Source organism: Eutrema salsugineum, unplaced genomic scaffold, assembly GCF_000478725.1.
Source record: "Eutrema salsugineum unplaced genomic scaffold, Eutsalg1_0 scaffold_8, whole genome shotgun sequence".
NCBI lineage: Eukaryota > Viridiplantae > Streptophyta > Magnoliopsida > Brassicales > Brassicaceae > Eutrema > Eutrema salsugineum.
Window position 1 is genome coordinate 4,224,066 of NW_006256414.1, and position 23,557 is coordinate 4,247,622.

The 23,557-nt window shown below is 33.1% G+C and overlaps 3 protein-coding genes across 3 annotated transcripts; 2 read left to right on the top strand and 1 right to left on the bottom strand.

The window, feature by feature from the left end:
- Positions 1-11: 11 nt before the first annotated feature.
- Positions 12-3,293, bottom strand: LOC18009562 (type 2 DNA topoisomerase 6 subunit B-like). Its single transcript, XM_024148506.1, has 11 exons — positions 3,204-3,293; positions 2,966-3,074; positions 2,777-2,860; positions 2,654-2,680; positions 2,254-2,362; positions 2,082-2,157; positions 1,512-1,532; positions 1,207-1,403; positions 923-1,067; positions 520-834; positions 12-417 (listed from the first exon to the last, which is right to left on the bottom strand). Exons 1-11 carry the CDS (start codon positions 3,273-3,275, stop codon positions 118-120), a joined length of 1,455 nt encoding a protein of 484 aa, XP_024004274.1. The 5' UTR covers positions 3,276-3,293; the 3' UTR covers positions 12-117.
- A 3,269-nt stretch (positions 3,294-6,562) lies between these two features.
- Positions 6,563-8,529, top strand: LOC18009566 (protein NRT1/ PTR FAMILY 4.2). The gene is made up of 4 exons (XM_006392102.1): positions 6,563-6,659; positions 6,774-6,991; positions 7,070-7,569; positions 7,803-8,529. The coding sequence occupies exons 1-4, from the start codon at positions 6,563-6,565 to the stop codon at positions 8,527-8,529; spliced, it is 1,542 nt and encodes a 513-aa protein (XP_006392164.1).
- Positions 8,530-13,830: 5,301 nt separating this feature from the next.
- Positions 13,831-16,047, top strand: LOC18009594 (galactinol synthase 4). The gene is made up of 5 exons (XM_006392103.2): positions 13,831-14,136; positions 14,239-14,559; positions 14,693-14,827; positions 14,908-15,023; positions 16,011-16,047. Exons 1-5 carry the CDS (start codon positions 13,831-13,833, stop codon positions 16,045-16,047), a joined length of 915 nt encoding a protein of 304 aa, XP_006392165.2.
- Positions 16,048-23,557: the final 7,510 nt, after the last annotated feature.

Here is a 23,557-nt window from a genome sequence, read left to right on the forward strand (position 1 = left end):
TATACTACTATTAATGGTCTATTGGTTAAGCCAAGCAAATCGTTTCACATCTAAAAAACAACAAATAGGTTTCACATATTGACTATCTAGTGTATCCGTTATCAGAAGCAAGATGTCTCATTCCAGGGAGGTAGAGAAATACTCACCGTCTATCTCCTCATCTTCAAAGTACGATGTCTTAGACTCGCCTTCGAAAAACAGAAAAGGAGCAGCTTCTTGGTCTTTCTGGGGTTTCCTCTCATTCATTCCTATAACAGTAACGATCTTTCTCTGGATATAGTCTTCAACAGCATCACGTTCAACTTCTTGAGGCTGAAAGCCAAGAACAGATAAGCAATCTCCTTGGAAGTCAATGTCAGTAGAAGAGAATATGAGGCCTGCTATTGATCTTGCAAGGTCAGGGACATAGCTGCAAATCTAAGAAGATAGCATCAATAATCTTGGTCAAAGAAACGCTCAATTTTTCCTTTTTAAGAGATTAAAATAAACAGAATAAAGTAAGATCGAATGAGAGACCACCTTACGAGCATGTGAGCTTAGAAGAAAACCTTCATGTTTAGCCTTCAAATCATCCAACGCATTTTTAATTCCCTTCTTTACAAGATTTATACCAAGCTGAGTCTTCTGTCTTGTTGGATATTGATTGTGATACCAATGGAGAGCGATTTGTATTTGAACATGTGAAGGGAAATTTTCCCATTCGAGAAACACATGTCCATCCTGATCATTCACACTTGCCAGGATCAAACCGTAACTTTTCCAGTCTATCTTTTTCAATGCAATCAAGGCAACTAGTGGAATAGGGGAAGGTGAGAAATTTTCAAAGTATAAAACCTGGGGAAAACCATCACTGCAGCAGATCAGCTAAATAGACCTTACATGTAATATGGGCTAATGAATCTAATTTGATAACTGACCAGACCTCTGTTTTTCCGTCACATGATCTGCTGCATTGGCGAGTTGTCTCTAATAAGTCACTTATTACAATCACCACTTCCATTTTCCCTCCAGTTCTCTTACGATTTTCTTCAGTGCATGCTGTTCCACTTCCAACTTTTAGATGCTCTCTGAAAGTGTTGAAAATATAACCAGATTTGTCAGACTTAACGTGGAATGAATGAACATACATTTCTTCCAGCAGTATAAGCAGGACTAATTTAAGTCGTAAGTGTTTTAGAAACAAGAGTGGTGTTACATATTATATACCTATCAGAGAAGCAGTGTTCACACATCATATCTAAACAGTTCTCATGCCTTAAAACATAGTCCTCAAGACCAGACTTCAACCGTTCAAGATTGGAGGCAGTGAAGCAAGAAGTTTTGTCAGAGTTCACTACAAATACGTATTGAGTTTGAGTAGCAGGAGAAGCCCCTTGGTTAACCATCAGATCCATTGTGACATTCTGGAAAGGAAGAAAAGAACCAGCTTTTTATTACCATATTTTGCGGGTTCTGTTACTAAATTATTTATAGAAAAATGTCAAATCACGAAGGGAGAAACTTCAGCTTACAGGTATCTGAAGAACAAGCATCTGCAAGATAACAGAGTAGAAATATCATTACTAAATAGCTTAAGCAATCATGAGAGAACTATATCTTGATAATACATAAAACTAACTACACTAAGGTGATAACGCCAGGAAACCGAAAGTTCAATTAAGAAAATATATCATAGATCATCCAGATTCAAATCTGGAAAGGCTCAGGATCGATATATTTAACCACTAAGCGAACTTCGGTATATCATAACTCAGAGTCATTTCTTGACCTAATTAAAGAAGTAAGTTAACTACTGGGCAGCTAAAGAGCGACCTTCAAGGCTTCAAACTTTAACTGAGTTTATCATCCTAACCTGACCAACTGCCATTGGGATTCAGAACCATTCTTCCCACCTTAAAGATGGGATCTGTCTTCTTCTACTCTTTGTTCTACAACAAGTTGCTAGCAGTGTTTTTGTAATATTGTGTCTATGGTCACATTATCGCATATTCAGAACACTAACTACCAATAAGCCTACTTTTGACTCAGTTGAATATAAATAATTAAGAGAGAAACCAAGGATGAGGAAAAGAAGGAAATACCTTTTGAAAGAAGCCAATTATCGGTGCCATGAGCACGTCCGTACTTCCAAAAACACTCAGGGATACTTCCGTCCCACTGAAAACAACATAAACAACATATATAAACAAGTCAAGGCAGTCACAGTGGCTTAAGATTCATTTAAAAAGGATATATATTGAGGGATTTGCACACCTAAACTTTGCACCATTCTTAGCTTGAGAAGGTTGTCTTTTCAGTCTTTTGTTTGAAATATTCTCGTCAAGATTTACATGGAAATAGTATACCTCATCCTCAGTAATGCCTGCAACTCCGTCAGCACAGTGGAGGAGAGAATAAGATAAGAACGATAATAACAAGTTCCACAATGGTCCTTTAGGTGACTCAAAATTTCACTATCACTTCATCGATTCAAACTAAGAGAACTTAATCTCATATTTAAACACATAACAATCAATCATACAAACCCAGAAAGGGAAAATCAAGAGATGTTTCTCCACTAAACATGAGTCAAATCCAGGAGAATGCATCTGAAACTGAAATCGAGCTTTTCGAATCATAGCAAAAACGTATCATTCAGAGAGACGAAACTTACAAGTCGTCTTGACGGAGAGTAACCCATCTGCATCACATTACCCCAAATTCAGATTCAGAATCGCTTTTGATAGAGAGAAGAGGGAAATGAAAAAATTCAGCTCGAACTTCTCTAATCGTATACCCCAAATCTTGGCTCCACTGAATTCTCTGGGGCACCTGAGATCCTGAAATTCCTCCAAATTGCATCCAATACCCGTATCCGCAACTGTACGCAGAGATACGAGACCAAATTAGCGATGACAGATTCAATTTCCGTCGAGAGCTAAACAGAATCGGAACAAAAAATTTAGAGCAAATAGAGTGATATTACTCAAAATAGACGTAATCGGAGGATTCCTGTCTGTAGATTGGTCAAGAAGAATAGATAATCTACAGAGATCTTCTGATAAACGGCATCTTTGAAAAGCTGAGGAGCTCAACTACAGAAATTCGAAATCCCAGAACAGAAAAAATTTCAGGGGAAAAAACGCCTAATCGAAATCGATGAGAACGGAGAAAGATCGATCAGGCAAATGTGCAGAAAGTGGTGAAGATGATCGGTGACTTACTTGTAGAAGAAGCTTGAGAACCGAAGCTGTGATCTCCATGGCAGATCCTTGGCTCCCGAAAGTGTCCCGCATACTCCAAAATTTGAAAATTAAAAACCGAACCTCAATTAGCGACCAATTTTGTGGTTTTCCAAATGTAATATAGTCCTAAAAAATATGATAAAAATGACCGTTATTGGAACTCCTGACTTATGTTTTTAAAGATCAATCAACGTAAAAAAATATAAGAGCCTATAATTAAGAGTAATAAAATTATATTCGAAGTAACCTTTCCTAGAATTATTTGGCAAAGTTACTTTCCCAGATATTGTAATTGCCAAAGTGTCCAAATTTCAAAAGAAGCGTTCAATAATTTTTTTTATATGAACAAATGAACTAATATGCATTTTATTTTCTAAAAAAAATACAAAAAATCAATGTATTCAATTTGATGATTCGAAATAAGTAATTAAGTTTTATTTGAATATAATTTTGTATAGTACTATGTATATATGATAGTTTTTCTTCTTAACTAATCAAATCCAAACTTTGAGTATGATCTCCATAACTAATTTAGACTCAAATTGTGGCCTATATTGCTATATTGAGTATCTAATTCCATAAAACCGATTTAGTTCCACTCGATTTTTTCTTATAACAAAACTATATAGAAATCTTGTGAGAAAACATGTGAAAGACATTTAATTCCTCTAAAATACCCTCTATTGAAAAACTGTATCTTGACAATAATAAACATGTATTGAATTAATTAACCTAATCAAAACACTTAACTTGGTGTTTCTTTTAATTCAGTTTCGTTATCCACATATTCAATTATGATTCACAAATGTTAGCAATAGAATTATAATGAAAAATTGTCTTTTTATCGTTCATGACAGTTGTTTGAACGTATTATCCATATATATATTTGTTCAAATGAGTTTTTATAATTGTGTTTAAGTACGTGTAAGCAAGGCTATCATGTAATCAAACTTTTATATATTAATACATATATATGTGCAGATCTAGTTCATACATATTATATGGTTTATATGTTAGATCAGGGTGGTTGTCACTACTGGCTGATTGATATGATAGAGTCCGTTCATGATTAAAAAACGAGCAACAAAAATACTTATTTCATTACTTTTTGATAGAGAAATTCTAGGTATTTATTCAAAAAAAAAGGAGAAATTATAGGGTATGCAAAACGTTTTAGCAAAATCTAGTTCGATATTGGACACACAAACTTCAACTTTAATTTTTTTTTCAGAAGTATATTATGTATTTGGTGAGAAATATCTTTCAAAAATAAGTGATGTGGGGTATGAATACATATATGAGATGGGAGAATTCTATGTCACGACTGTATGATACCAATACAGGCGGATCTAGAATTTGGCCTCAAATTTGGTCTAACATTGTAAGATAATTGCAAGGTAGCTGTCTATACAAGCCGATGATGACTATTTTTATACGTCTTTGAATGAATAGCTGATAAAAAAATTTTTACTCGCAATCCGGTATTTTAAGTTGATAACATAGGTTTTTTGATATTCCAAATAATAAGCTTTTCATATCAAATATGCTGAATATATACATTATATACTATTCAAAAAATGATACATGTTAGACCATCTCATTCGGGGAGATATAGAGGGGTTGTTATGATTTTTAGCTAATAAAAAAAAACTTTGAAAAGCTTACAACCCGTGTGCTAAAATTATTTATATAACAACCTCTTAACAGAGAGTATATAACAACATGTCCTATTTTCATTAGCTCTGTATTTTAATGATTTTGGGCTGAAAATCGGGAAAGACCCGTTAGAGAAAAAAGCCCAGCTGTTTGGTGAGAAAATTTTAACATTTTAATCACTTCTAAAGAGTATGAGGGATGGACTAATAAAAATAGAAGGATTTTTAATTTTTTGAAGATGTCAAATTTAATATTAAACAATGTTTAACAACCTGTTGTAAGTATGAGGGATGGAGATGCTCTTATATGATAATTATAAACATGAGTTTGGGTCGTCCTGATCTATGATTACGATGTATGAAGATGGGTTACTGAAGTAAATTTAAGCTTAGTTCTTTTACTTAGTGATACTTTTATGTAAAAATATAAATTTATCTCTAAAATTTGAAACACTAAAAAAATCATAGAACTAAGCACAAATTTACTTCGGTAGCCCATCTTCATACATCAAAATCATGGATCAGGTAGATCCAGCTCATGTTTATAATTATCAAATGACGTGTATCATTTTTTGAATAGTGGTCGGGGTCGGGGGTCGATATAATCTTTTAATTTAATATAATCTTATATAATCTTCCCCATCCATGGGTTGACAGAGGGTGTGGGAACGATAGGGGTCGGGGCGTTACAACAATTAGAAAAAAAACTCCTTTAAATTAAATTTAATCTTATAGATTTCTATTTTTCTCATATGATCTTTTTTCTTAGTTTTTATTTCAGTTATCTATTATAAGTTATGAAAACAACTAAATAGAACCGATAATTCTATCTCATACAAAGATTTAAAACATATGGTTCTGCTTGCACTATGTTCATACCAGCAGTTTTACGTTTGACACGTTGAACCACAACGAACGAACGGTTCTGCTTTCACCATATTATAAATCTATATAATTTTACTTCCATTAATCTGCAATAAGTCACATTTTCTATAACTCCGAATCTCCGAGTGTAAACCATTAGTGAACCGTGACCAACAGGTTAAGGAGGTTTTCACGTGAATTTATATAGTTATAAAAAATTGGTGTTATTGAATATATGGTAAACGTTCGATGACATCAACAGATTTAAAAATGATGTGAATATATATATATATATATATATATATATATTTTATATAGATATAGATCAAATTTCTTGATAGTTTACCTTATGACCTCTCTTTAATCAGATTGAAATTTTTTTTATCGTATTTCAGAGTTATATATAATTAAATACATCCATGTCAAACATTTTTAGTGTATACAAAGATAAAGATTAATCCTATAAAAATGATATCAGACATTTTAAATTGATATAATAATTAATGTAAAATCTAAATACATGTTCACAATTGGATAAAGATACAGAGCTTTGTGATAATTAACATCATAAGATATGGTATTTTGACATCTGGGGGATATGGGTTAAAACTCGTATCTCAAACTTTTTAGGAACAATCTAAATTTATCATTTCATAATTATTAGTTTTACTTCTTATATATACTGTAACTTCTTGTTTTGATTGGACTTGTGTAAAAACGTTTCGTAAAATATAAAGAGGTCTACTTCGGACATTTTCAAAACCAAATCTAAATTTAACACATACATATCAAACACTCAAAGTCCATTTAACAGTAAGGATGGAAAATGAGATGGAAGAGAAGTTTGAAGATTGGAGAGGAAAAGAGACAATTCCTGGCAAACATGGTGGGATTAGACCTGCCTCGATTGCTTGTGGTAAATCTTTTCCTTTTGCTCGTCGTGAATTTTCTTAAAACTTAGAAAATTTACTTTTTTGAATAATTATGATTTTAAACCGTCATGATATTTATAACTTTGGTGTAAATTTAGTTGTGGAGATGCTACATATGATGGTGTCCATAACTATTGGAAACAACATGGTCTTATATTTCATGAAAGCAATGCATTACTCATCAGCCGAAGCAGCAAATATGGTGACAAATTTCATTGGAACGTCGTATATACTCACCCTCTTCGGTGGTTTCGTGGCGGACTCTTTCCTCACTCGCTCCACTACTTTCATAATATTCTGTTTCATTGAAATCATGGTAATTAAAAAACTCCATCAAAACTTGTATATGAAAGTGAAACAATCCTCCAATTAACCAAAGTTGATCATTTTATAGGGTTTGTTTGTGTTGACATTTCAAGCTCATAACCCTAGTCTACAACCCGATGGAAATAAATCGCCTTCGACTCTTCAATCAACAGTTCTTTACACGGGAGTTTATGCGATCGCTATTGGTTCGGGGGGTACTAGGCCCTCTTTGCTTGCCCATGGAGGCGATCAGTTTGATAGTAGACACCAGAGTCTCATCTCAAAGTTCTTCAATTGGTACTACTTTTCTATATGCTTTGGATGGCTCATGGCCGTAACCATTATGGCATGGATCAAAGATATTTTCAATATTTCAATCTTGCTTCTAGCAATTGCACTATGTATTTTCGCAGCAGGATTACAATTGTATCGACTAAAACTTCCTAGTGGGAGTCCCTTGACAAGGATTGCAAACGTGTTTATCTCTGCTGCAAGAAACCTAAATGGGTCTATTTTGGATGTTGAGATGATGCAAAGTCTTACATCTACTGACAACAACAACAACAACATTCATCACAACAAGTTAAAGTAAGTCTCCTAAGTTTTTTTCTGTCTCTTATTTTTGTTATTCAATCTTCTTTGTGCCTCAAACACTATTCAAGGAACCCTACAAAGTTAGCGCATTTTGCAAAGGTTTGGCCTTAAATTTGTCTTCTAGTGTTAAGTAATGTGGTGCTAAATAAAATATAAGAGTACTAATTAATCAAGGTTGGAATTGATTTTGAATATTTGATTTTTATATGTGAACCTATTTTTTTCAGGTTTTTAGATAAAGCATTGTTGAACAAAAACATTTCTGCAACACAGGTTGAAGAAACAAGAACATTTCTCGGTCTCCTACCAATCTTTGGAAGCACGATAGCCATGAACTGTTGCGTGGCGCAACTATTGACATTCACCGTGCAACAAGGCATGACCATGGATAGAAAAATCTCTCCTTCATTTGAGATCCCCGTATCTTCCCTCAGTGTCATCTCTATCATCTTCATTCTCACTCTCATACCCTTATACGAACTCTTCAGCCAAAGGATCAACAAAACATCAAGCTTCGCTTTGAAACGCATTGGACTAGGTCTGGCTCTATCTTCTGTTTCAATGGCGGTCGCAGCCATTGTGGAAGCCAAAAGAAAATACCAGGCGGTTCACAACGACTTCAAGATATCGGTTTTCTGGCTACTGTTTCAGTATCTCATGCTAAATGTTTCGGATATAGTGACATTGGGAGGGATGCAAGAGTTTTTCTATAGAGAAGCTCCAGCGAGCATGAGGAGCATAAGCATAGCTTTGGGGTGGTGCTCCACTGGAATGGGTTTCTTCCTTAGCTCACTTCTTGTGGAGGTCACCAATGCCATCACAGGAAGGCTTGCCCATCAATGGTTGGGTGGGGAAGATCTCAACAAGTCCAGACTTGAACTGTTTTATGTGCTTTTGTGTGTTGTAAATACTCTAAATATTCTCAACTATGTTTTTTGGGCAAAAAAATATTGAGCAAGTGAATAAAGTATGTATTATTGATCTGAGGTTGCTTTCGTTGGTTGGATGGTAATCAATTATTGGAGATGCTTTTTAGGTTTATAGATGTGTTGTGATTAACTGATTATGTATCAAACCAAGAATAAACAAATATGCGTACATAACTTGACTTGAGGAATCACTCTTAAGCTCCAGCACTCTTCAAACAAAAATCCACAGTAAAGTTTTTAAAGGTTAATAGGAAGCATATATCGAGAAAATTTTATGTAGCAAAATATTTGGACCATTTTCATATACTTTTTTTTACTATTAATTTATCTCATATTTATTAACTAAGATAATTAATAAAATTTGTTAATTTTAGAGGTTTGAGCTTTGATTAATATAGCTGTCAAATTCTTCTTCTGTTATTTCGAAGAAGACATTCGATAAAATTGAAACGATTCAGAAAAAAATTAAAATACATATGTATCTACGTATTAACATATAGAAACGAGGTTGTGGTAATAAGTGCTTATGAAAAGCGTTTAATCCCGTTGCACATGGTTTAGACTAAGATCCTGTTCGTTTTTGCATCCAAACACTGCATTTAGATGCAAATGTTCAAATATTATTTATTTGGATACTTTAAAACTAACATTTAAATATTGAATTTGGATGCAAATGCTCAAATATAAATATTTGAGATGCTAAAAAATATAGAATCTGAATGCGAATCTAGTATCTCAAAAACTAAAAGACTAAAGTATTCCTCACAATAACATATTCATAAGCATCATTAATAAATCTTTCTGACCAAAACTAAAAATTATGCTAAAACCGTAAAATCTCATTTTTCCAAAATTTCGATTTTCCTCAAAAATCACAAAATTTCGTTTTCCCGCCACAAACGCAAAATCTCGATCTTTTGCCAAAAAACTCAAAATTTCGATTTCTCATCAAAAAAATGTCTTATCAAAAACGCAAAATCTTGATTTTCCACAAACATCAAAAAATCTTGACTTCCCGCTAAAACAAAAAATCTCAATTTTCCACAAAAAAAACAAAAAAAAATCTTAATTTTCTGCTAAAACGCAAAATCTTGATTTTCTGCCAAAAACACAAAATTTTAGTTTCCCGCCAAAACGCAAATTCTCGGTTTCTCGCCAGTAATATAAAATCTCGGTATCCCGCCAAAAATGGAAAATCTCGGTTTTTCGCCGAAAACGCAAAATCTCGATTTTCCGCCAAAAACACAAAATCTCAATTTCCCACCAATAACAAAAATCTCAGTTTCCCGAAAAAATGCAAAATTTCATTTTCTACCAAAAATCGTAAAAACACGAATTTCCACCAAAAATAAAAATTTTGGTTTCCTGCCAAAAATAAAAAATCTCGACTTTCTACCAAAAATGCAAAATTTCGATTTCCCACCAAAAACGCAAAATCACAATTTTCCATCAAAAACTCAAAATTCTAGTAAAAACAATTTTCCCATCAAATATGCAAAATCATGTTTTCCGTAAAAAAATGTAAAAAACAAATTTTCATGTTTTTTTAAAACTTTATTTGATACAAAAAAATATCACTTAGAAATAATTTTAAATTATTCTAATATAAAACTAATTTGATTATAAATAAAAAATAATAATTTAAAAGTATGTCATTTTTAGTCACTTGGTATATTTTGTATCCAACTATTTTTCTAAACTCATAAACGAACAATTTTGTATCTAGATATAGCATTTTAATACAAAAGCTAATTTCAAAAACACATAGTATCTAGATGTTGTATATAGATGCTGATCTAAATGCTAAATCTAGATGCATCTAGATAAAAAAAAAATGAACAGGGCCTAAGTCTTCATGACTTTTCCTATGTTTAAGGCTTAAAATTTTTTTTTTTCTTCCAAATCTAGATTACTTTTTGTCCACTCTTATTGAATTGTTGTCGTTTTTATTGGAACATAGACCTTTCGTAACAATTGTTCTACTTGACCAAGCCTTTTTTTAGCCTTTAACCAATAACAAAGACCTTTTCATCTAGTGAAAATTACTAACGGACACGAACTCGAACGAAAGTATGGACTTGTAAATCTAAGAATAAAAAATGGACTAAATTATATGAATTAAACATTTAGTTATAAATATGGTTTAAATACATGAGCTACCTAGTATCTAGTCGCTAGAAAACGGCATTTTATATGGCCAATTCGCAATGACTGGTTGGTTGAATAATTAAATTGTGGAATTGTCTACACATCTTTATCATATGTTTCTATTTTTATTATCTACTCCACACTATGTCACTATCCCAAACCAATAGATATGTGTCTTGGTCGTTTTATTTTTAACATTGAAAAATCGTTTTAATGATTCTAATTATTGATTTAAAAAGGTCCTAAAACCATTTGATCATTAGGTTATGAACATTTCTTACCATATTACTATATTACGATTTTGCATTATGTTCTAAATATTTAATCCCACCTTCATGGAACGCATGTATGGCTTTATAGTATAATCGAAAGACCATTTCACAGTGATAGCAATGATTTACACTTCCACGCCTATTTTTAATGAAATTTTTGTGATAGCTTCCAAATATACTACTCAGAGGCCAAAGACCAAAGTAACCACGTTGGCACACAATCTTCATCTGAAACAGTTTGGTATAGAGAATCAGTCAGTACAAAGGTGAAAAATTTGAGAATTGGTAAAGATTTTAGTTTCATAATATCACATTCAAACATACAAATACGCTTCACAACGAATGGAGTTATCATAACGAATCCTTAAAATAAAACAATTATGGAAAAAGTGAGAAGTATGTTGTCTAAACCAGTTCACCAAATACCAAGCCAGTTCTAGGCTGATGTGACGGCAAAAAGACACTTGATTATAATCACTTGATGTGGTTCGGCTGTGTATCTTTCGTCCATCCGTATCAAGGAAAGCTCAATCCAATAACTATGAACAAAATTTCTATTTTATTTTTAATATTTAATTTCACAGTTATGGAACGCTTCTATCACTTAGTATGCTCGGAAGCTAGACCAATCGAATTAATTGGATCTACAGTTTCTTAATCCATTTGATCATTGACTAGGTTATAAACATCTCTCACCATATGACTTTACCATTTCTTACCAACCACTTGATGATGATGTCTTTTTCGTTTAAATGTTCTTTTTTATATATAAACTTTGTATTACCAATTCCATTATGTTTTTAATATTTAATTCCCACACTCATGGAACGCCTATTATATCTCCTTAGTGTAATCGAAAGACTATTTTACCGAGAGTCCGAGATCCCAGTAAACTAGACCTTTTTTAATAACCAATGGATTTTACACGAGATTAATCATTTCAAGATAAGTGTAGCCATGAGTACTTCACTCACAAGAATTTTAATGGATTTAAAACATAACATTATTTTGACTGGCTAAATAAGAGTGGTTATATAAAAATTCCACGCTTGCGGGCTGATGAATCGATCTCTAGCCTACATTAACATAACAATTCTTCAACAAGTGGGAACCACTAACTCATTATCACTTGGTTGATATAATATACTACCCATTCATGCCTATTTAATCAAATTCTTGTGGTAGTTTTCATAGGAATACTCAGAAACCAAAGCCCAAAGTAACCAAGTTGGCAACACAATCTTCATCAGAAATAGCCTCACATTTTAAATTATCAGATCCAACCCACCCTTTTTTTTTTCTTTGATCAAAATGACCCTTGAAATTCCCATGGTCTCTATCTATGCATAAGAGAAGGCGCATACGGAAAGAGCCTGTTGTGAATTTGTGTAACATTCCAAATTAAACCTGCTAACTACAAAACTGTGGCCATCTAAAAAACTGAAGGATTTAGACAACTTAGGGCTAATTGTAGTATGTAGCTTTTTCATATTTTATGTTTTAAACACGTACTTACACTAAGTACATATGCACTATTTACAATATTAAGCTAGAATAATAACAATTAAAAATTAAAAAGCTATTTCCAATCCATTCTGCACGTTTGCAATTTATAATAACTAGTTTATACAAAAACGTTTCGAAATTCAACGTCTCACTACATTCTTATATAATGAACATACGTAACTTCATACGTTTTGATCTAATGAGCTAAGCACAATCTCTTCCAATAAGGGATAAGAACTTTGCTTGCGCTTCACGTGTATTTAAAATTTTAGTTTATACTTTACATGTATAAAAATTCTATGTTATATATATTGTGTTGTTTGAAAAAACCCAAACATATTATCGATAATCGATCAAGTGTGATCTGTAGGGATGTTTGTTTTGAAAATATGACAATTTACAGCTACATTCTAGAAACTAAAACCCTTTACAAATTATGAATTGACTAATAAATTGTTGGATATATAATTCGATATAATTCAGACACAGAAAAATACACGTATTGGAAGAGATACAGATGGAGCTTTGCCTTTGCCTTTGAGCTCTTAGTATATATAAAATACGAAATCAGAGAAAGAAGACCCATATGGAGTACACCCACATAAGTTAAAGACCAAGAATGTGTATTTAGGAATTACATGCTCGCTTACGATATAACAAGCAGAATTATCAAGCCTCCAACAAGAAGTTGACATTGTAGAATCTTTAAGAGCTCGATCCAAAAGAACCACATCATGAAATCATGTACTACATAATTGCATGTCATAAGTAGCTGAGCATATAGTTTGATGCCATAAAATATACTTTGGCGAAGAGGTCATTTGAGAATGGTATTTTGATAAGAGACAGCTGGTTTTGTTATTTAATAATGTAAAATTAATTATATCGGCACATTTTGTATCATGCGTTAATAACTTAATACAGTACCTACCCAAAAAGGAATATTGATTTGTTTTGATATATAATGGCTTAAAAAGGTAATTTGAGGAAATTTTCAAAAAACAGAAAGGTCTAGCCACTGACATTTGATGTAACCATGTATGGCTTTTATTTTTTTTTAAAAAGGTTTTCACAATTTGCGTATACCAGTTCTCCAAATAAACGAAAAAAATTCTACCACTTCGTTTTAATATAAAACTTATTTTGATTTTTCTTAGCTTTCATTTCCGTAATTACATCACACCCATGATTAGCCGAAACATAAAGCTTATAAGTTGGCTAAATAATGCTTTAATAATCTTAATGTAAGGGGACCATTGATAATTCGTTCCGGATTTACCCTTCGTTCGAAGCCTATTTAATCAAAAGTTTGTGGTAACTTTAATAGAAACTACTAAGAAACCACCTCATGTTTCTAATTCTCTTCTAAAATCTGCCCCACCATTTTTTACTTGATCAAAATGATCCATGATGTTTCCATGGACTCCGAGAAGGTGCATCAAGAAAGAGCCTACGTGACATTTTTGGCAGGTAATGGAGACTACGTGAAGGGCGTGGTGGGACTAGCAAAGGGTTTGCGGAAGGTGAAAAGTGCTTACCCTCTTGTTGTTGCTATGTTGCCTGATGTTCCTGAGGAACATAGAGAGATCTTAAGGTCTCAAGGCTGTGTATTGCGCGAGATCGAGCCTGTCTATCCTCCGAACGACCAAGTCTCATACGCAAGGGATTATTACATTATCAACTACTCCAAGCTTCGTATTTGGAATGTAAGCATCTCAATGTTTTCAAGAAGAACAAAGTCATTGTTTTCTAAGATATGTTAAATCTAAGTTTCTACTATATATACCATTTATTAAAAAAACTTGCAGTTTAAAGAGTACAACAAGGTGGTATTCTTGGATGCCGATATTCAAGTCTACGACAATATAGACGAGCTATTTGATTTGCCCGACGGATACTTGCACGGCGTGATAGGCTGTTTCTGTGAGAAAACATGGAGCCACACACCACAGTACACAATCGGGTATTGCCAGCAGTGTCCGGAAAAGGTGAAGTGGCCGGCCGAGATGAAATCTCCTCCTCCTCCTTACTACAACGCCGGGATGTTTGTTTTTGAGCCTAACCTTTCTACTTATGAGAGCCTCCTCCAAGCTCTCAAGATCACACCACCTTCAGCATTTGCAGAACAAGTAAGTTATAGCATCTAGATAGATTGGTTTATATGATACAATATATGAGCGGTTCTGTTTATTGTCATTTGGTTTTGAGTTAAAAGTTCATATGATATATGATGATGGTTTTGGTATGTGGGGACTTTGGCAGGATTTTCTCAATGTGTTCTTTGAGAAAGATTTTAAGCCAATCCCACTAGTTTACAACCTGCTTATGTCTGTGCTTTGGCGCCACCCGGAGAATGTGGAGCTGGAGAGAGTCAAGGTTATTCATTATTGTGCGCCTGTAAGTACACTCTCTTGCTTACATACCTCTCTTAATTGGTTCGGAAACTTAAATCCTTTTTATCTTTTATAAAATGATAGGGATCCAAGCCATGGAAGTTTACAGGAGAAGAAGCTTACATGGACAGAGAAGACGTCAAATTGTTAGTTAAGAAATGGTGGGATATTTACAATGACGAATCCCTGGATTTTCAAAACCTTTCGAAATAGCCATATTAGTTTTACAAGTTGGTGTGTTTGATTTGTATGCTTTTTGTATTTGATTGTTTGTTTGTTAAAGAATAAGTTCGTCAAATTTTATCGGATCAATATCTTATGTTACATTCATGATTCATCCCCGATGAGATTCACATTTTTGGATCGATTATTGACATTTCGGTTGACTTCGTCTCAATAACCAAGTGATTGTTTATATCTTTACAGCTGAAAACCAAATTAAATTGATTAGTAATGACTAGATTAGAAATAGCAGGTCATTTTACATATATACTAGATTATCATTTTCAATGTCAAACTCTTAACAGATTCTGTTAATTTATCAACTCGATCAAAGCCTACTCAAAGTACGGCTGAAAAGAAGCTCAATATGCTACCCATTTACTACCCATTACAACTTTTTTCAATGTTGCTGTCCTAAATCCCATATTTAAAATAAGAGTTGACATCAAATAATATATAAAATACGTTGGTGCAATTCATTTATTAGTTAATTGATTGATTTTGGGGTGGAAACTCATGATGAAATGATAGTCATGAATAAGGTGAAAGATGAAATAGACCAAGCTAAGACTCGATACCAAGCTGATGCTGAGGACACGTATCTCTGGAGAGTCACTGCAAATGACTACAAACGGAAATTCAGCACTCGAGCCACCAGGGATTTGGTGTGAACTTCGTCGCAAAAAGTTCCTTGGGCAAAAGGGATTTGGTTTCCTCACCATTGTCCCAAATTTGGTTTCATCTCCTTGCTTGCCCTGTTAGATAGATTCAGCACAGGTGATCGAACGCAACACTGGAATGCCAACATACCCACTGGTTGTGTTCTCTGCAATGCTCAATTGGAAACATGCCGCCATCTTTTCTTCTCATGCCCTTACTCAAAGCAGGTGTGGTTGAATTTGGCAAGGGGAGTCTTGCTACAGGATTTCTCGGAGGATTGGACAGATATGGTGAGGATCATCTCGACCTCTTACCAAACTCGACTCAAAACTTTCATCATAAGATATTTGTTTCAGTACACCATTTATAGACTGTGGAGAGAATGAAATGAAAGACGGCATGGAAGAAGCATAACGCCTGCTGCAATGCTAATCAGAGTCATCGACAAAGGTATCAGAAACTGTTTCAGTGCCATCCGCTTACTGGGAGATTCTCGTTACGAAGAGGGTCTGCAACTCTGGTTTGCGTCACGACCAAGGACATGATCGAAGCTTTGTAATCTTTTACTGCTTTTGTCTTTTACATAAACAGCTCGCATTCACAATGTAGAAACGCTATTTTTCGGGTTTTGAATACAATTTAACATTCATCCAAAAAAATAATAATAAATAAATAAATGGCCAATCTACAAGGTCGGACCTTGCATATTCGTAATTCATCAGCTGAGAGAGACTTCACCGAAACTTCTTGTTCATTAGTCTTCCGAGATGATCAGAGTCATCAGACTATCTTCTACAAGCCAAGAAAATGCTAAACTGTTCTTTGTCCAAAAAAAAAGACACTGCTAAACTGCTGAGGTTATTAAGGTCTTGAGCCACCAAGAAACATCACATAAGCCATGAGGTTCACATCTCTTCAGTTTACACCAGTTCCATTGTCGCTTCTTATTTTCTTCACAGGTTTTCCAAACTGTTTTTCCGAATAGGCACAAAATTTTTGTAAGATTTGACAAATTTCTGATTTGGCAAGTAAAAGATGGAATTCAAACAGAACGTGAAAAATCATCCACGATTTTCAAAAAATATGAGGCGCCACATGTAGAAGCAACTCGGTAAGGATCCGAAACAGAATTAATTCAAAACATTCCTTTGTTTTATTCAAACTACCAGAAAAAGTTTCTTTTGTTTGCTTAGCACGAAAACAAACCTCATAATGACTCGGACTAGAAGAATTCAAAACAATAGAAAAAGACAAAACTGAAAGAGTTTAGAAAGCAGGATTTCCTAAACGCTGGTGCCACAAAGCCTGATCAGAAATTACCGTACTGTTGCCACATCAGTTAGATAATACACACCTTCCCATTCTTCACCGGCTCCAATCAGGATCTTCGAAGAACGGTCCTGTAAAAAACACAATATGTTAGTGAACATCGCAAAACAATGCTTCATCTGCATAAGGAGCTTTGAAACCGAGATCAGAGAACAATTCAAAGCTGGAACATAAAGCACGTTGTAAAGAGCAATATCATCTGTGAGTGGTAACACGCCCATACAAATCGACATTATTTTACTCCCATCAGAAAAACCAATATAACATGGTGGAGTTTTCGTAACATCAAACAACAACGAGAGATTCCCTATCATATGATGGAAGCTCCAGTATCGATAATAACATCGCCAAGATCCTTACCGGAAAGTTTATCTGAAATATCACCATCTGATTTTGTTTGAGCTATCATTCTGATTGCCTTCCATTGTTCAGGTGTGAGATCCGGGAAAACCAATTCATTGCTCGAGGTAGCGTGAGCCACATTCGCTTGACCTCTGCCACGACTAGACAAGCTGCGACCTCCTGAGCTTGCTCCTCTCACACCAGTACGTCCACCACGGTCCGTTACCCAATCAGGGTATCCTGTTAACTGTAGCATTGCATATAAAAGACACAGAAGATCGAACATGAGGTACGAGAGAAGCACGCAACCATCCAACAACCATGGAATTAACAGAGACCCATGATTCCAGCTCTGTTTCTGTCATTTTGGGTTTAGCAATCGAGCCATCAATAAACCCAATTTTCTTCTTGGTTCGGAGTGCATTCATCATCTCCTCCGCCTATTCATTAAAATTTTCTCCAGTCATAACCACCAATGTAATCAAAGCACCTGGATTATCAGAGGAATACAAGGTGTAAAGTGTGCTAGTGCTGGAATCACCAATCGCTGCAACAAAAGTACCATCAGCAGCCATGTTTTATCAAATAAAACAAGTCTGTTGATACCAGAAAAAAGTAAGGGCAAGCAAAGAAAAACTCGAGTCCAGACTGAAGAAAGCAAAACAATTAAGGTTGATGATTTTAGCTCTGATACCATGTAGAAATACTGGATATGCTTTCTTATTCGATAATTAACTTATACATACAATATACAATATATACATCACAAATTACTTAGATTTTCTCTCAAGTTTCAATGTGGGACATTTTACATATAAAGCTCAATATAATATAATATGATCCAATAGTTTCCAATTCCTTGAAGACTCCACCACATGCACACAATCTCTCAATCATGCACAAAATACCAGCCTAAACCCCATGAAACAAAAAAAAAGTTTCCTTGGAACTTGGAAGGATCATCTATATAGCGGATGCATTTCAACCACAAAACCACCATTTCTTTTTTTTTTTAAAACAAAATAATAAGTAATAACATTACATATGTTTTAACTTGATAGCAAGAAAACTAAAATATTAAAAATTAGTAAGTACATGTATTATTCGGTTATATGATGGAACTTGTTTGGGTTGATGTTTTTATGATTATAGTTCTTTATAGCTGGTTTGGCAAAAACTTTGAATGGTGATACATATCATATAATGCAGACCAATCAAAGCAGATCAAAAATAAATTATTAAAGAAAAATAAATCAGATCTGCACTCAGAGCACCAATGTTAGGCTTTGAATGAAAAACAGATTAAATGCAAAATATCTGCAGATGGGGCCATCTGCTTTTTTTTCTTTCTCCATTCACAGTTTTTAAGCAGTATAAAAAATATTATTATAATATATATTAACTTGTATACAGATCATAAATACATGATAAATCACAGAAATACAAATGAGGGTGAACAGCTCAAAAATCTGCATTTCGCCAACATCTGCATTTAAAAAAAAAATATATTTTTGTTTTCATCTGCATTATTTGTTTAGCTTTATTTGGCTTGTGTACCATTCAAAACCAAAGCAATTCTGAATGGAATGTTTTTCTTTCAGTTGTAAAAAATAAGGCTTTAAATGCTGACACGGATAAAAAAAATATAAATTAAGCAGGAAAAATACAAATCAAGTAGATCATGCAGAAAAAATGCAGATCAAATAAATTTAATAATTTAAAATATTATTTTCAAATAATATAAAATTATCAAAATGGTACAAATTAAAAAAAATGTAGAAAATATTAAAGTAAAATAATAAAATCATTAAATTTATTCACTGTTATAGATATCATATATTTAAACTTTAAATATTATACATATCACCATACCAAAAAAAATTAAGTTATTTTATTATTATATCTCATATTAAAGAAAAAGAAAAAAATACATACCTTGGTTTTGAGAATCTTTCAGATAAATGTAGACATAAGTATCAAATCATACATACACATAGAAATCTATTTTAAATTATCTATGACTCATAACTAAAGTTTTAAAATAAACTCTAATTTAAAATCTGGAAAAACTAAAGTTTTAATAGTTAACCAAAAAAAAATTAGAAAAATATTTCTTCGAATTGTTGGAGATTTGTAGCAAAAAAGTGAATATAAATGCATAACATATAAAGACACTATCTTATTTATAATGTCTTCAAATGAGTGTGAATGCACATGTTAATATAAAATTTAAAACAAAAATAAAAACAAAAAGAAAATAAAAAATGCATAACTGGTGAATTGGACCTAAAATGATGTACTCTATGCATTTTTGTTTTCTTCATTGTACATGTTATCTTTTGATCTGCATGCAAATTGTTGATATTTATTATTTTTTCTAATTGTGTTACTGATAACATGAATGATGCACAAAATACATATGACCCTGAAATGCAGTTGATTTGTGTTTTGTCTACACCCATACAAAGCCTAAATATCTGTATGCAGATCTAGTAGTTTTAGAGTAATATTTTTTGTTCTGCATAAAATCTATGGCTTTGAATAGGATGCATCAAAAATATAGAGTAACTGCATTTAAAGATTATCTACATTTTTTTAACATTCATGTCTTAAAAAACACAGATCAAAATTAGAATAAAAAATGATAATCTGCATACATATCTATATTACTCTTCATACTGAATAAAAAACGGACTGCATCATTTTTGGACATGTTCACCCAGTTCTGCATTTTTTTTTCTTTTTTTTTTTAATTTTGAAATTAATTATTATTTCATGCATTTACTCTTTTTTGTTACTTATCCAAAACCATTTTCATGATAATAATGTTCATTCCTCTTTTAATAAATTTTACATAACTATCTTTACCTTTTGCAGATTTTAAAATATGATTTCATTTTTTTTCAAAAATCACGTTATTGGTTATAAATATTTTTAGATAAATATATTCCCTCAATTTTAGGGAAATTAATTTTTTTCAAAAGATTTATTACTTTCTAAACTAAAACTAAAACTTGAAATATTTTGGAACATTTTGAGGTGATTCACATTTTTTATATTTTATTTCAAATTATTAATTTCATATTTTTACTTTCAAATTATTATCTCTATTTTCTATATGTAATATTTGAAATTTAAAGAATATATTTTAAATTTTTATATTATTCTATTTTCTAATTATTATTTTTATTTTTGTTTTATGTTTTTATTGATCTGCATCTGTTCTGCATAATCTGCTTGATTTGCATTTGTTCCGTTAACTACATGATCTACATAATCTGCATTATTCGATATGTGTTCACCATTTGAAGCCATCTACATAATTTCATGCATGAATGGTGAAAGAAAAAAGCAGATGGTCACTTATGTAGATTAAATGCATTTTATCTGCATCTACTCTGTTTACCATTCAAAGCGTTAGAGCAGTTCTAGGCGGATTGTTTTTTTTTTGTAGAGAATTAATATCTGCATGCAGATCTATTAGACGAGGGTTTGTTATGTAGACGAGGGTTTGTTATGTAGACGAGGTTGGTAACATTTAATAAGTCGGATCCGGTGAAGCTTTTAATGGTAATGATGTATGGATTTGAAAGAAGAATGATGGTTTAGTTCGGCTATAGCTAATAGCCTAGGTTTTATTGCGTTAACTATTGTAGTTGTTAAAAAGCTTGTCAAATCCACTTATTAAGTCTACATATTTGAGCCCATCGGAATTCTTCTACATCAACACAAGCTAAGCAAACTTCCTTCCATGTCTTTGCACTGTTTGCTTTCCTTACAAAAGAATAGATACTTGCAATTAAAAAAAGAAATGATCATCTTAGGGTGATCATTTTGTCGACGGATACTCCTCTTACACTCGTAGTCTCTGAAGGATGAGAACCAACTATGTAGCAGCTACATCGAGAATTCAAGTCTTTAATCCATTGTTTTACTTAGCTCGCATCTATATTCGAGTTCTCCCTTAGAAAACATCAAATTGAACCACGATTTTTCCATAGAGCTTCTAGCCTCTATTTACATAAAAATACAATAACAATAAAATGAATAGTCATTCAATGAAAAAATGCAAAAATGCAAAAAAAAAAATGAATAGTTCATTTTCTATTTAGAGTAAGCAAAGCAGACCATCTGTTAAAAGGGGTGAACTGCATTTATGTTGTCATTCATGATATAAAAGGCTAACTAAATATAATACTATTTTAATATTAAACTGTATGCAGTCATACTGACCAATTTACTGAAGAAAAAAGAAGCATGCATGGCTGCACAATTTTCTCACCAATCCGCCCAATTCTGCATTTCTTTTTTCTTTTTAATTTTTTTTTTAAGTTTCCAAATTCATTATCAATAAGTCACTTTCTTCTTTTTTCAAACACTCAAAAGTTCACTTTAACATTTTCCTACAATTCTCAACATACTCTCACACTGAAGTGAAGAGATATGTTTCTTATTTGATTTTTTTTGTCAATAGCAGCTGTTTAAATATATATTAGTCATAAATATTGTTTGGAAAAATTGTCAAAAAAATCCTCAACTTTCAAATTAGGCATCATGCTCGATTCAAACTAGGGTTCTAAACTCAAAGGGGTCAACGCAGACTTCTCATGTTTATCCTAATCGATATCTAAGTATCTCCGACCAGTCTCAGGTAGCATGTCTTTTATTCCTAGTATCTGCATAGAACTAGAATAGGCACTTATACGGCTAACCAACTCTTGTCACATTAACCAACTAGTCACTTAAACTCGACAAGTAGCTTTCGTCTCTTACCGCGAGTAAGATCATGCATTAATGAACTGAATTTGTTTTTGCTCACATCTTATCTATAGGTAGTTTTCGTCTCCCATAGCAACTATGTTCTTCTGAAGCTATGTACGGCGATCTGATACATCACTCTCGTGGCTCCGATCAATCCTAGAATCAGAGATTAGTTCATGACTCTAACCTCATGCAGAAAAATCAACTTAGAAGAGATGAGATCTAGAATATGGTTGAGAAAAACTAGCAATCCTAATCAAACATATAGATCCCTTCGATGGATCCTTAAAAACTTAACTGTTAAACTATTCTAACATGTTTCAGAAAAAGATAAAAAAATATGAAAGATGCATAAACTGAAATATAAAAGATATATAGATAAAAAGAAATAGATAGGTCAAAGGTTCAAGGGAAGAATCCCTCTCTCCTTCGCCTAACCCGATGAAATAAGGTTTGGTGGCTCAAAAACTCATTACAGGAGCACATACCCGATTAGGACTGCTAAAAAACTATTTCTATGTCCTAAGGTCTTCTAGGTCTTCTCTAAGATTTCTTTGAAAAGAAATGATGAAATGGGCTTGATGTTGGGCCTTGGGGCCGAGTTATGATGCATCGCGGATGAGAGTCCTCTAGGACTGGTGAAATAATGGTTTACCGCGGGTGAGAAGTGTGGGGCACAGCCAGAAGTTGTTTTGCTTCAGGTCAGCTGAATTTCGGGCTGGTTGACAGAACAACTTGATCTTCATGTATCTTTTGATTGCACCGTTGGATTGTCCTGAACTAAAATGCTCTGGAAATTCAGTTGGATCCTCTTGAATGTCTCCAAATTTTATCTGGATCAGACGGTGAAAGGGTTTTCATTTAAGACTAAATTTCTGACGGTTGGACTCTGAGCTAAAAATGTGGATTTCCTCCATTTTGTCATATTTTTCCTTAAGTTTCCTGAAAAGAGTCTTGAAACTACAAATATAGGAAAACTGTAATAAAAAATCTTAAAAATAATTAAAATTTTTGAAAAGCATTTGAAATCAATAGTGAAAATAGGTACAAATACGGTGTTATCAATTCTTCCATACTTAAACATTTGTTTGTCTTCAAACAAAACATGATCCAAGCTTGGAAAAAGCTTTAAAACCAAAATCATAGGGAATTCAAAATTATCAGAGACCATACCTCTAAAACGTAACCATCGAAATACCTACCATGACTTAGTATATAAAATTATCACCAAAACAAATATGACACTGGTCCATGGGTCCGTCATTCAAAATCTAAGCAACATATATCTTTAATTATGGTCAACTAGCTCTCTACATTCATTAAGTATAGGCATGAGTTCTCAAGAAACATATCATCTAGGATAGACGGTGTTTGTTAATGGAAAGGTCATTTAAGTAGTGGAGTTAAAATGTTTAGAATT